Source organism: Nanorana parkeri, unplaced genomic scaffold (assembly GCF_000935625.1).
Source record: "Nanorana parkeri isolate BGI_ZX_2015 unplaced genomic scaffold, ASM93562v1 scaffold2110, whole genome shotgun sequence".
Taxonomy (NCBI): Eukaryota; Metazoa; Chordata; class Amphibia; order Anura; family Dicroglossidae; genus Nanorana; species Nanorana parkeri.
Genome location: NW_017308378.1, coordinates 130,603 through 143,885, shown reverse-complemented (window position 1 = coordinate 143,885; position 13,283 = coordinate 130,603). Strand labels below are relative to the sequence as shown.

At 45.4% G+C, this 13,283-nt stretch overlaps 2 protein-coding genes across 2 annotated transcripts in view; both read right to left on the bottom strand.

Moving 5' to 3' along the window:
- Positions 1 to 494: 494 nt before the first annotated feature.
- On the bottom strand, positions 495 to 952 carry LOC108800713 (late histone H2A.2.2). The gene has a single exon (XM_018572702.1). It carries the CDS (start codon positions 939 to 941, stop codon positions 495 to 497), a length of 447 nt encoding a protein of 148 aa, XP_018428204.1. The 5' UTR covers positions 942 to 952.
- A 5,750-nt stretch (positions 953 to 6,702) lies between these two features.
- DPAGT1 (dolichyl-phosphate N-acetylglucosaminephosphotransferase 1) overlaps positions 6,703 to 13,283 on the bottom strand; it is a 17,419-nt gene continuing 10,838 nt past the window's right edge. Inside the window, exons 6-9 of the mRNA XM_018572698.1 lie at positions 12,754 to 12,942; positions 12,191 to 12,278; positions 9,763 to 9,915; positions 6,703 to 7,245 (exon numbers count right to left, since the gene is read on the bottom strand). Of these exons, the coding sequence (XP_018428200.1) occupies positions 7,180 to 7,245; positions 9,763 to 9,915; positions 12,191 to 12,278; positions 12,754 to 12,942 (496 nt within the window). The 3' untranslated portion in view covers positions 6,703 to 7,179. The remainder of the gene's footprint in view (positions 7,246 to 9,762; positions 9,916 to 12,190; positions 12,279 to 12,753; positions 12,943 to 13,283) is intronic.

Here is a 13,283-nt window from a genome sequence, read left to right as displayed (position 1 = left end):
GCCACCACAAACGTGTCCATGTCTGAAATATCTAATCATAGGCAGTAACCTGATCAATCCCCCAACACCCCCCCCCCCCCCTTTATTCTCCTTATTTTCCCTACCTACTCCTTGCCTTATCCCAAACATTCCCTACCCGCTCCACCCCAATTCTTTTTCTCACCACCTCCTAAACACTTGTTCATACATACTCCCCCAACCTAATAGTTCCAAAAATAAGGACACGTTTTCCACATTGTAATCTTATAACATTTTGCTTTCAAGATTATGTTACATTCTAACTTATTAAATGTGCAACTCGGAGAATAAAGTATACATTGTAGCAGCAACAAGTGTTATGACCCTTCCGTTCAGTCTAGATCTGCTCCACGTGTATGGTGACCCTACCATGCCCCGTACACACTGCACTGGGGGTATTCAGCTCTTTCTAGAATACTTGGTGGCCCTTAAAAGGGCCTTTGTGTTCAGTAAAGGGGTCAGAGTTCGGGAAGGGTTCAGTACTCCTGAGACTGCTGGGAGCTCTTCTTGCCGGAGGATTTCCCCGAGGTGGATTTCGTGGAGGTGACGGCCGCTCCTGAACTCTTCTTGGGCAGCAGCACTGCCTGGATGTTGGGAAGAACACCTCCCTGGGCGATGGTCACTCCGCCCAGCAGCTTGTTCAGCTCCTCGTCGTTGCGGACAGCTAGCTGTAGATGGCGGGGGATGATGCGGGTCTTCTTGTTGTCTCGGGCGGCGTTACCTGCCAGCTCCAGAATCTCAGCAGTCAAGTACTCCAGCACGGCGGCTAAGTACACCGGAGCGCCAGCGCCCACACGCTGAGCGTAATTCCCCTTCCGAAGCAGACGGTGAACTCTGCCAACAGGGAACTGCAGGCCGGCTCTGGAGGAGCGTGACTTGGCCTTCGCCTTGGTCTTACCGGTGGTCTTTCCTCTTCCGGACATCTCTGTTGATTTTCTCTTACGGTGTAGATAGACGAATAAAAGGTACGCGGTCGCAGGACGCTTTCTTATAGGGTCAGGAGCTCAACTCTCATTGGTCAGATTTGAGCGGGCTTGATTATCTTTTGTAGGCTGTGTGTCACATTACTCCTTGATTGGCTGTGTTTCCCAGCCGGTATGTAAAGGGATCTATTTAACCAATCAGTGAAAAGCGCGGGCTAATTCAAATGCTTGAACGAGGAGCCCGCGCTGTGCACTCATTGGTTAGAAACCTTACCAGAGAACCGAAAGGGAATGTGAATCGTGATCTCATTACTAGCGTGTGGGCGGCGCGCCTTCTGTCAGCTTCCTATTAATAAAGCAACTCGTCTCTAATTCATTTTCAAATACATACAGTGCACGGCTTGCTGCTCTAAAACACGGGGGAGATTCATAAATCCTAGCATGCCTTAGCAGGGGCATTGGCGGAACCTACTGTACCGCACGTGCGGTACTTATTGCAATCAATGGGCGATGTGCTGCAAAAAAAAAACGGCGCACAAAAGTGACACACATTCCGGAACGCCAAGTTGTGAATGGGGTCCTCTAGTTGTGTTATGTAAAACAAATGGCTGAGGGCTGTTAGAGACTGTTCTCCATAAAAAATAATGCAGCAGTAAATATAGCTAGTACACAACATAATGGGGGATTTATCAAAATTGGAGCCTAAACAGTAAGTCCACTTTCTCACAAAATGTGAACAAATGTACCTTACCCAACCAAGAGCTCAATCTGTACCTTTGACTTGCTAAAATGCACGTCCCATTTGTCAGCTGGTTCCAGTCAAAGGTACATAGGGGTGGGGAGAGGTGTTAGATTGGGGTGGGTAAGTTAACTTGCACACATTTTCTGAGAAAGTGGACTTACCATTTAACTGAAGATAGAAGCTGACTGGTTTCTATGGGCAATTGCTCCAGATTCTGTCTGCTAATTGTTATACTTTATCAATAAATTTGGACCTGGTAGTATAAAACCCAATTGAACCCTTGGGTTAAAGAGGAACTTCACCCTGCCTAGCTAAAATGTCATTTTAAATCCCTAATAAATTTCCAGTATGATATCGAATAAAAAACATACTTACTAGAACATGGCATCCAAGCTTGTCTTCATTGCAGCTGAAGATCCCCTTGTACCACTCTGCTCCCGGGTCGCCATCTTGAAACGAAATCCCGAGCATCTGCAGACATGCCATGGATCTCTGTCAGGTCCCAGGGAGATAGGCCCATGGCGTGTCTGCCCTGTTCTATAGACTGGCAGAGGTCTGTGGCGGTCTGCGCATGCATGTGGGATTTTGCACATTGGTAGACATGCTGCAAGTCTCTGTCAGGTCTATGGGATCTGGCCGACCAGCAGGATGTCTGCACATGAGCAAAACGTCTGCCTAGGCGAGGACTCGGGAAGTGGAACCCTAAAAGATACAAAAATAATAACCTGTGTAGGAGGGAGAGGGGTGAAGCTCAGCTTGAAGACCTCACTTAGCTGGGCAGATGGGGGTAAAGTCTGCTAAGCATCATATCTTGGATGCAGTAGCACTCTGTTCTATGGTCACAATCACACTGGGTGATTAGCTGTGTCCAGTTTGTATGGAGCAAATACCGCCGCCAATGGACCCAAACTGTCTGCGTCCAGAGCTGGTCAAAGAGCTCATACGCGTGGTTACATTCGAACGGCGATGGCCATTGGCTTGTACAGGGTATAAATCTAGCCACAGCCATGGCTGTACAAAAGTGCAAATTGGGCCAGTTTCTCTGATTCTTAAAGCTATCCACCCCCCTAAATAAAGGGCTAAACCAGCTGAATACTTTGCAGGAGGTGCAACAAAACAAAAGGTGTTCAGTGTCTTACAGTTCATTTTCTGTCTAGAGAACTCCGAGTAGAAAAACCTGTCCGCTGCCAGCAGCTGCAGAGTCCTACTCTTCATCTGGAAGCAGTGGTCTTTCTGCAGAGATCCAATACACTCCCTGCTGAGCGAGACCTGTAGCTCTGCATTCAAAGCTCGTGCTCCCTGCTTTTTGGAGCACACTAGCTGTTACTGAGTAGGAGGCGTGTTGGACCTCTGGAGGGAGACCACTGCTTCCATACAGAAAGCAAGGGTCCCACTCTACAGCTGCTGTTTAGAGTGCTTGCTTTTGGAAAAAAAAGACCAACCCCTTTCTCTCACAGCTAGGGCAGAGAGTACTACTGAACTGAACGTGATTATGTGAGCACTGGTCATTGTACCAGTAAGGACCACTGTCATGGGAGAAGAGGAAGGACCCATGGTGGAAACTGGAAAGAGAAATGCTGGGGAGGGCAGGAGATGGTCACAGAGGTGAATGCAGGCATCAGGCACTCCTGAAAGTGTGTTGGGTGTGAAGCTACGTCAGACATCTTTCATCTACAACAGACCAAAGATCCCATGTATAGGTGCTGGGACATGAAAGTAGAAGAGCTCTTCGATACTGAATCTTTTTGCTTTCATTTTTTATTTCAGCAACAGAGTCTTTAGGAGAAGACGTATTGGGGAAACATTACATATACAAGAACAAAAAACAAACAAACATTGTTCTGACAGTAATGAGATTTGCCAGGAAAAAAAAAAACCCATAATACAGATTAATATAGAACATAAATTCCACGATTCGCTGCGCCTACATCTCACAAGATGACAATGCTGCAGAGCAGGATCTTCAGCATTCTCTGAAGGGCTCATTTTGATGAAAGGTCTTCTTTAAAGTGACACTAAACTCAGGAGTGAAATCTTAAAAATACATTCAAGTACCTTAGCTATTAACAAAAATGTATCTTATTGTGTATCACTCGGCTGTAGATCCTCAAATCATCTCTGAATTGGTGCTGACACTTTACTTCTGGAGGGTGGCTACTTTTGTTTCCGTGGTCCCTGTGTGTGTTGTAAAGTAGCCACCGCTCCAAGCTCACTCCTGTGATAGACTATAACTTCAATACAAACTAGCTATCAGAGGGGTGAGTTTAGAGTGGTGGCTACTTTACAACACACACAGGGACCACGGAAACAAAAGTAGCCACCCTCCAGAAGTAAAGTGTCAGCACCAATTCAGAGATGATTTGAGGATCAACAGCTGAGTGATACACAAATAAGGAACATTTTTGTTAATAGTTAAAGTGACATTAAAGGCAAAGAGTTTTTTCCCTCCCCCCAATGTTAATTAAAGCGCTTACCTTAAATGATGTCTCTAAGGCTGGGTTCACACCTAGGCGTATTGAATATGCGCGTTTGTCGTGCAGTTCGCGTCGCACGTTTTTACCGCGATTCGCGGTAAAAAAAAAACGCTCAACAAACGCGCGTTTCCGTAGGCTACTTGGCTGTATCCCAATGGAAACGCGAGACCAAAACGCCCCAAAGAAGTACATGTACTTCTTTGGGCGTAGGCCGTTTTGTATCGCGTTCGGATGGGCGGAAATACGGCAAGGTGTGAACCATACCCATAGAAAACAATGGGATTTTCAAGTTTGTACGTTTTGTAGAGCGTTCATAGAGCATTGAACGCGCGACAAAACGTAAAGGTGTGAACAGGGCCTTAATCCAATCTTCCTCTTCTTTCCTGTCCCTTTCAGCCTTCTCTCCAGCGCTGCGGGTCTCCGATCCAGCGCTGACTCCTCTGTCCTTGCTGGCACTTCCTGTCCCACGGAGTCTGCATGCATGTTCACGCGTCCATATACTTACCTTGTGTCTCTGCTCATCTCACGGCCGAAAATCCAAACTGCGCATGCGCCCCCCCCAAGTTGCTTTGCGGCCGCTTGAGAATTTTCAGATTTTCGGACTGGAGCGCGCAGGAAGACACAGGTAAGTATTAACCTCTGATTAACCTCTGTTAAAGCGTTTTTGTTTTTTTTACTTTTTGCATATATCTACTGCTTGCTAGCAGTAGATATATGTACAAAAACGTGAGGGTTTAGAAACCCTTTAAGGCACCTGATTGCATTTAAACTCCTGAGTTTAGTGTCACTTAATAATGTTGGAGATAAAGTGCTTGTCAGAAATGCTATTCACTGACTCCCAGCCAGGAACACACCGAAAACTACCAATACCAGACTCCATCACCCGAAAACAAGTATATTTTAAATATTCTAATTTCAGTTCCTGGAAGGGCAAAATAAAAAAACCCCGATATTAGGCCGCATTCACACCTAGGCATCAGAGTTCTCGCGCATATTAGCGCCTTTTCATCTTGCATGTGTAGCACCCTCTGCTACGTCGCTAATAAATTTAGTGTTATATCTGAACTGTGATCAGTCTGGATGCTGAGTTCTGTAGGTTTCCCCGGGTCTGGTGGACTGATTGTTTCCCCCTGTTGCTGGGTTGGGGCCTCAGCATACAGTGAGGGAGGATCCATCCTCAGACTGTGAATATGCATCAGACTGACCAATCCCTGAGCATGCTCACTCAGAGGTATGGCTGGAGGAAGTTGATAAATGTTTGGGGACACCTTCCAGAACTCTCTCTCTCCCGTGGGGCCTCTCCCTGGGAGGAGGTCTGTGTGCTACAGGATGGTTGGTCTAGGCCTTAGCATGTGGCTGATGCTGAGGGCCCAGACCTAAAATGCTACTGAAAGGAAACCTGGGCTGGAGGAAGAATCTTCTTACTAAAAAGTGTCACAGAGGTGCTGGGGAGAGCTACCGTCTGGACCCTGTACGAGATCCCTCATCCTACTCTACGTCACTATACAGAAGAGAAACCAGTTGGTGCACTACGAGTCCTGTGACAGTTCTCTCTCAAAGTCCTGGACTATTCTTGGCTGTTCTCATATTACTGGTCGCTCTCACAGGACCGTTGTGCTACTGTTACAAGATGTTGCTAAGGGTGAAGACACAGTTCTCTAATTTATTACTCGGGTATCCTGCAACCCTAGCCCTCTCTCCTAGTCGCTACTGTGCAATAAAGGCTAAAAAGACCCTACGACTCAAGCCTGTTCTATTCTGGAGTGCCAGTGTTGCTGGAGCTGAGAAAAAGGGCTGGTGGCTGGCAAAACAGGTATGAGAGTCCCTAGCTCATATCCAATGGCTCCTCCAGGAGTGAGCACTACACATGTTTAGCGCATTTTGCACAATTTTGCGTGCATTAAACACGTGCACATGAAGATGTGCACTTTAGCTGCCAGATTGGGAGACATTGCGGTCACTGGACAAATGCGCGCAAAAACATGCACATAAAATGTGCAAACACTTGAAGTCAATGGGGACAAACGCTGTAATCTACCAAAAAGAAGCTCATGTACTTTTTCCAGCATTCAGCGTTTTTGACAGCTTAGGACAAAACTCTCAGGCGTGAACAGGGGCCATAGAAATGAATGGGATTTCTTGTGTTGAGAGTTTTATCACGCTGATCTTTCAGCGTCAGAACGCCTAGGTGTCATCAGTAATAGCCTGCTTTCAGAACAGTGTCATCACTTTTCAGAATGCCCTCCTACTGGGATGGAATTGTATTCTAATTCTGCACTGTTCACCAGGAAAAAAAGCATCCAGTTCATAAAAGAAATGACGGCAGTAGAAATACGGTCTACGCTCCAGAACCTCTCACCAAAAGTTCAATCATGTTTAGATACATACAGATGGGAACATGATCTTCTAAATATGTATTCCTGAAGCAATGTACACATGCCCCCCCTATTTTACAAAGATATACAGCCTCTGCTTCCTGATTAGGAGTGCAGCATAACAGTGCTTTTTTTTCCCCCAATACAAATAACATTATGGCACAAATGCAAAAATTATGCATGCAGACTTGATTCAGCTTACATATTACCATTAAAACATTACTATATTTCAAAATATGGGCTCACTGAACATACAACCGTTTCCTTTAATGATAAATGAAACCATATCAGACCAGTGCCAGTGAGTGAAACATAAAACAATGTAAAAAAAAATTACAATTTGCATATTTCTTCAGAAATAAAACTTCATGATTCCTTTTTCTTCCTTCAGCACGGATAGGTCTCAGCAGCAGTACCCCCTCCAACCATTGAGCATCTTCTTCTCACACTTCAGAACATGAGTACAGGAACAGGAAAGTCTCAGTTCTCAGAGTTTGTAGTTGTGGAAGTTCCTCAGGCGGTGATGCTCTTATCACAACCATTATCAGTGATGAACTCGGCATCAGCAAGCCGATGGTAATGGTATTGCCCGGAGCAGTTTACAACACTTCACAGCAGAACCAGTCTAAGTCAGTGCATGGTGAATGTCAGACATCATAGAAGAGACGAACCAACTGGTATCGGATTAAAAAGGCACTGCAACTTCCAAGGACCTAAAACAGCAACAACAAGGTAGAATGTGAAAAAGCACGTTTTTCCTAACTATCAAGTTGTGTTTCATTGTACTTTTTGTGCAGGAAATACAAACTCTGCAAAACAGATTAACACTTCTATAGGACGATAAAGAGCCAACTCTGAAGTACCAAAGACATTATAGCTACCTAGGAGACCACTTTCCCCATATGTAAAACTACTGCTTGGTGCTGGAAGGCCCTCATATACGATGTGAAATTCACACAGTGGGTACCGCTGTCAGCACCCTTTCAGCCGGCATCCCTCAAATCAGCTGATAGAAGGAGCCAGTCGGAAAATGAGCTGCCGGCTCTGCGAGTATTCTGACAGAGGCCACTGTCAGAGTACAGTGCAGACAGTGGGAGATTCCTCTATCAACGCTAGTAAGGTTGAATGAATACAATAGTACAGTGAGGTGGCTTCTATTTAAAGTGTAAAAGAAAAAAAAAGAAAATGCTTTAAAATGTGAAAATTCTCAGGCCGCCGCAAGGCATCTTGGGGCAGGCGCATGCGCAGTTCACATTTTCGGCCGGGAGACGAGGAGAGACACAAGGTAAGTCTATGGACGCGTGCACCCGCATGCAGACACCTTGGGGCAGGAAGTACCAGCAAGGACAGAGGAGTCAGCGCTGGATCGGAGACCCGCACCACCGCTGGAGGGACAGATGAAAACATCAGGAAAGAAGAAGAAGATCGGATTAAGAGACATTATTCAAGGTAAGTGCTGACATTAACATTGGGGGAGGGAATTTTTTTTGACTTTAATGTCACTTAAAGGCTTTGTTCACACCATGTCCGGGATCAGGTCCAGACCAGAAGTTTGTTCCCGGACCAAAAAAGCATCCCAATGTATCCCTATGGTATTTCTGGGCTCTGTTTACACCAGCGGAGTCGATTCCAGGCCAGACAAAAAAAAAATACTGCTGGTCTAATTTTCTCTGGTCTGTAATGCATGGAAATGCATCAAAACTGCATGCAAACGCACTGGACCGCACGGGAAAGTCCATTTTAAGTGGGAAAAACAAACACAAAAAAAAACACACAAAAAAAACACTCCGTAACGCAGCAAAATCACGGTAAAAACGTGGCAAAAAGAAATGCGCCGCGTTCCAGATCTTGTCCGGAAAATGGTGTGAACCTGGCCTAAGAATATGGTATACAGAATCCTGGAGTTCAAAAGGGTTCCTTCATAGCAGGACCAATGGGCTGCGTCACATAATGCAGTCCCCCTGAAACGATATTTGGTGTGCTGGTGACATCCACTTATAAATATTGCTACTGGCGGCGGTCACTGCAAGCACCCCCCCTGATGCCTGGGGTACCCAGTAAGGAGTGCGACAAGGCATCTGCATTTTACATAATGCAGTCCCAACGCAAAAGGCCAGTGCTCAGTTACACCGATGTTCTGCATTGGAGTGCATTGCAATAACATGACGCAGGCATACATTTTATCACAGCGCACCTAGTTACAACACATTGCAAGGCACTGCTTTGCAGAGCTGAATGATGTGTAAATAAAGAAAGTTTCATAAGTAAAAAAAGGAAGGAAGTATTGCAATGCATTGTAACAAGGCATGCATGCACACACGCACAACGCACACATGTTATGCACATCATAATGCACATTTACTGGTGTGAACTGGCCCGAACTCCAGTCCTCCCTTCAATCTTGTGGTTGTACAGGCTCTGCTCCTTGAATGGAATTGCTTACTGTGATTTCACTGCACTGTACATTAGAAGCTGCAGCAATGCATTTACTGGCTGGAGGAACTCCAGCAACATTTAGCTCTTCCCTCCCCAGCCCTTTTCAGTCACTGGATTGTCCTTTTGGTCATGGGGACTCAGCATCAAAATATGGGTGATACCTAGGGCAGTCTTCATATAAATACAGAGTACCCAGAAATGCACACTTCTCCAGACTAACATCCACCCATCAATGCCGTTTGATATTTGCATAACCCCTCCCAAGAGACAGCCCACCACATGCATCAAGGGTAAAAGCTCTTTGAGAGGAGTACTGAGGCAGTGATGGGTTCAGAATGCTATATACAGCACCCTGCTGGCTCCTCCAAACAGCCATGATGTGCCTGCATTACATAGAGGAGCACATAAACCAAATGATTAAATCACTGGGTCTAAAATAAGGTATGTCATGAAAAGGAGAAGATTGAAACATTTAATTGGCAGGTAAATTTGTAGGAGAGGAGAGAGAAACCACAGAAGGCAAATATAATCAGGATTAATCTTCAGCCTTAATACTAACATTAGACATCTTAAAGGAATTGCAACATGTTGTTATGACACAGAACAGCTTTTAATGGCACTTTTTAAAATGTAGAATACCTGTTGTCTGGCACGAGGATCTTAGAACTATAAAGTTATTACAGGATCACACTGAACTGACACCACTCAGCCATATACCAGGAACCGCCACCAAGGGAGGTAAGAGACACATGTAACTGAGGAGCACAGCTAGAACAGTCTCATGTCTACATTACCTGTATGAGAAGTAAAATGATGGTTAGATTCCTCTCCTTCGTTGGCCCAATCAGTTTCAGCACAAAGTTTATCAGGGTCATGTTATTTATTTCCATATATTCTTCATCACTTTTATATCGTTTGACATCAATCACACAAAGAGTTTCAGCAACCTAAATGGTCACATCATAGAAAAGACAAAGCACAAATCTCGATATAAAAAGAGTGACAGACCGAATATTTTATTTCAAATGGTCCCTCAGATTTATATTTAGAGATTATCTTGTCTGACTTCCCATGTGTCCAGTGGAGGACAAGCACCCTGTGGAGATTGCTTGTCTATACAGAATGGGAGGGGGGGCTGTCTGTAAACATTGATGGGCACAATACACAGATGAACCTGCCGAAATTTGCTCAGAGGGTGGCCCTGTTTGCCGCTTCCTGTTGGAATCCTTCAATTGAAAAATGAAGGGCCGGTTCACACCACAAAGTGCGTTCCAGAGCGTTCAGCCTCCGTGCGTTCAGGGGAGTGGTGATGCAATGAAGTAAATGGCACCGCCACCTCGCCCCTACCTGCAGTGCGATCGCCCGCACCCGAACGCTTAGTGCCTGCGTTCCGGTCCAGTAAGTTCTGCAAAAATGCTGCGTGCACTATTTTTGCAGATCGCACTAGACCGGTATGCAGGCACTAATGTGCCACGCATTTGGATGTGGGTGATCGCACTGCAAACGGGTGGCGTGGCTGCGGTGCCATTGACTTCAATGCACTGCCATGCCCCCTTCTGCCCCAGAATGCAGGGAGCCGGCCGGTTTGCGTTCCAGAGGTCGAACGCTCTGGAACGCACTCTTTGTGGTGTGAACTGGCCCTCAAGGAGCTGGGTGGAAAATTGTCAGCCGAACAGCACCTGCATTCAATCAGGTACTTTGACAGCTGGCAGTGCCTACTGTCAGGATGCAATCTAAAACAGCATGAATGGAAGAAATCGGTATGTTTCCATTCATTTGTAGGTATATGACCAGCCTTGCACACATTATATATTTCAGAGGATTTTTTTATTTTCTCAACACCATTATACAAACAAGTCCCTAAACAAAAACTCCACTAAAATGATCCAACTCAACACATTAGTTCTGCAGAAGCCATTTTGAAAGCTTGCTGCAGTTCATGAGCCAAAGCAAATGACAACAAAGGAATGTCCTCCCAGCCAACAAGGTTTCTAATTTTGGCAGAGAGGTACCAATTTTGTATCTCGCAAAGCTCTCATGATGCCACAATTTGGTACTATAATGACATTCATGTTAAAATGTAAACAGTTGTTGGAGCCTAAATCTTAGACTGGGCTCTATTTCCTTATGGTTTTCCCTTTAATCACAAAACGCCCCTTCTGTTAACATTTGTGACACATAATGTTGCAAATAAATAGCTACACAAGTCATTTTCTTATTCAAGAACAACTGTTTGAATAATAGTAGCCTGCCACTGCTGAATTCTCTCTGAAAAAGCTAGTTCCCCGACAGTCTCTAAATTCAATTTTTTTGAGTCCCAGACCTAGAAAAACTATGCAACCAGTAAATTCAGAGTTAATCTGCATGCTTGTTCCCAGGGTCGTCCCTATATAGTGAGGTGGTCACCTCAGGTGGCATCTCATGGAGGGGGGGGGGGGGGGCGACAGAGTGGCGGCCACAGCTCCCCAGGGTGCTAAGAGCTGTTAGCAACCTGTGACACTCTGTCTGGCTTCCTACCCAGCTCACAGACATCATCAGTTGGCAGGGTGCCGATTGGGATGCTCTGGCTGGCGTCCTGCCAAGCTCCTGACAACCAGTGACGTCAATAAGTTGGGCGGTACTGGACAGAGAGCCGCTGACAGCATTGCACCCGTCCCACTGTATCTGCTCCCCCCTCACCGAGAAGCACTAGCAGCAGCACCCCCGTTGGCCTCAGGCAGCATATAGGGTAGGGACGGCCCTGCTCTATACCAGGTCAGTGACACAGCATTAGAGCCAGAAGAACTCAATGGCAGCCAGGAAATTGGTATTTTCAGAAGGTTAGCAATGACAGCCCATACATGTATTTCATAACCAGGTCCTTCAAAGTTTAACAAAGAAACGTTTCAACCTGCAGCCACCTCTGATTTAATACAACTGACAGAAAATGTCACTGCCATTTATCAGTGGTGACACAGCATGTACAAAATGAACCTGGGAATCTAATTTTCTGGCATGTCTCTGGCTCATTGCTTCTTCCCTCATTTTATTTCTTATTGCAAAACATGGCTGATCATGTGAATATAGCAACTAGATCCTTCGACTTAGCCTGAGAAGGTCAGTGAAATATCCTCCTGCCCCAGTATGTACACAACAGAATCAAGTATCAATTGGCAACAAAGTGTCCTAAATTCTTAGCGAATGTCTTGGATAAAGTCATATAGTTTAGGAATGTTTGATCACCTTGACAACGAACGCTCCAACTCCCGACAGATCTTTTGATTTGAATTTGGAGTAACTCATGGTAAGCTTTCCTGTTTGAGGATCAAAACTGCAAAAAAAATGAACAAGCCAGTTAGTGCCAATGTGTGATAACCATTAAGGCTGCATTCACACCTAAGCGACACCTATTACGCGTGTTTTTTGTGCGCGTTTTTACGAGCAGATTGTGGCATATTCATGTGCATGGGCAAAACGCGCTGAATCTGCTCAAAAGCAATTGCAACGGCTGTTTTTTAAGCGTTTTATGAAATCATTGAGGAGAAAACGCGCTGAATCGGCCCCAAAGTAGCTAATTTAGTATTTTGTGCGACAGGCGTATTTCTCCTTGCGTCAAAATGCCCAGGTGTGAACAGGGGCCATAGAACTGAATGGGATTCCCGGGGTCAAGCGTTTTGTCCCACTGATTGATACGCTACAATATGCTTAGGTGTGAATGGAGCCTAATAGAACAGTTTGATTTTTTGGCATGAAACAATGATGTGCAGACCTCATCGGTGAAGTCACATCAGAAGATATGAAATTACCTCGGAAGCCGATGGCGTGGACACGGAATTATGTGCAGTAACTGTGGCACAGAGTACAGGAAATTTAGGACTTGTGGTATAAAGAAAAGCAGCATAGTTTTACTGAAGTGCCCAACGATGCCAACAACAGCAAAGGTCATACCAGCAAAGTAACAAAAAGTATCACCAACAAAAACTCTGGAAGGATACCTATGACAAGAAGAGGAAACAAAACATTTAGAAGATGAATAACTATTGAGAAAATAGATTTAAAACATCATAGGTTCCCTAAATTAACAGAAGATTGTATCTTAAGATGTAAAAAAAACAACCCATGACCTTTACAACTAGGGATGCACCGTTACCGATACTAGTATCAGTACTCGCCCAAATGCTCCGATGCCTGGCCCGATACTTCCTGTATCAGGAAGCTGGGCAGCACGTCATTACACGCTGCCCGTCTTCCTGATTGGCCGGGAGGCTGGCTCCATGCTACCTCGTCTTGAGGTGACGAGGGAGCATGGAGCCAGCCTCCCGGCCAATCAGGAAGC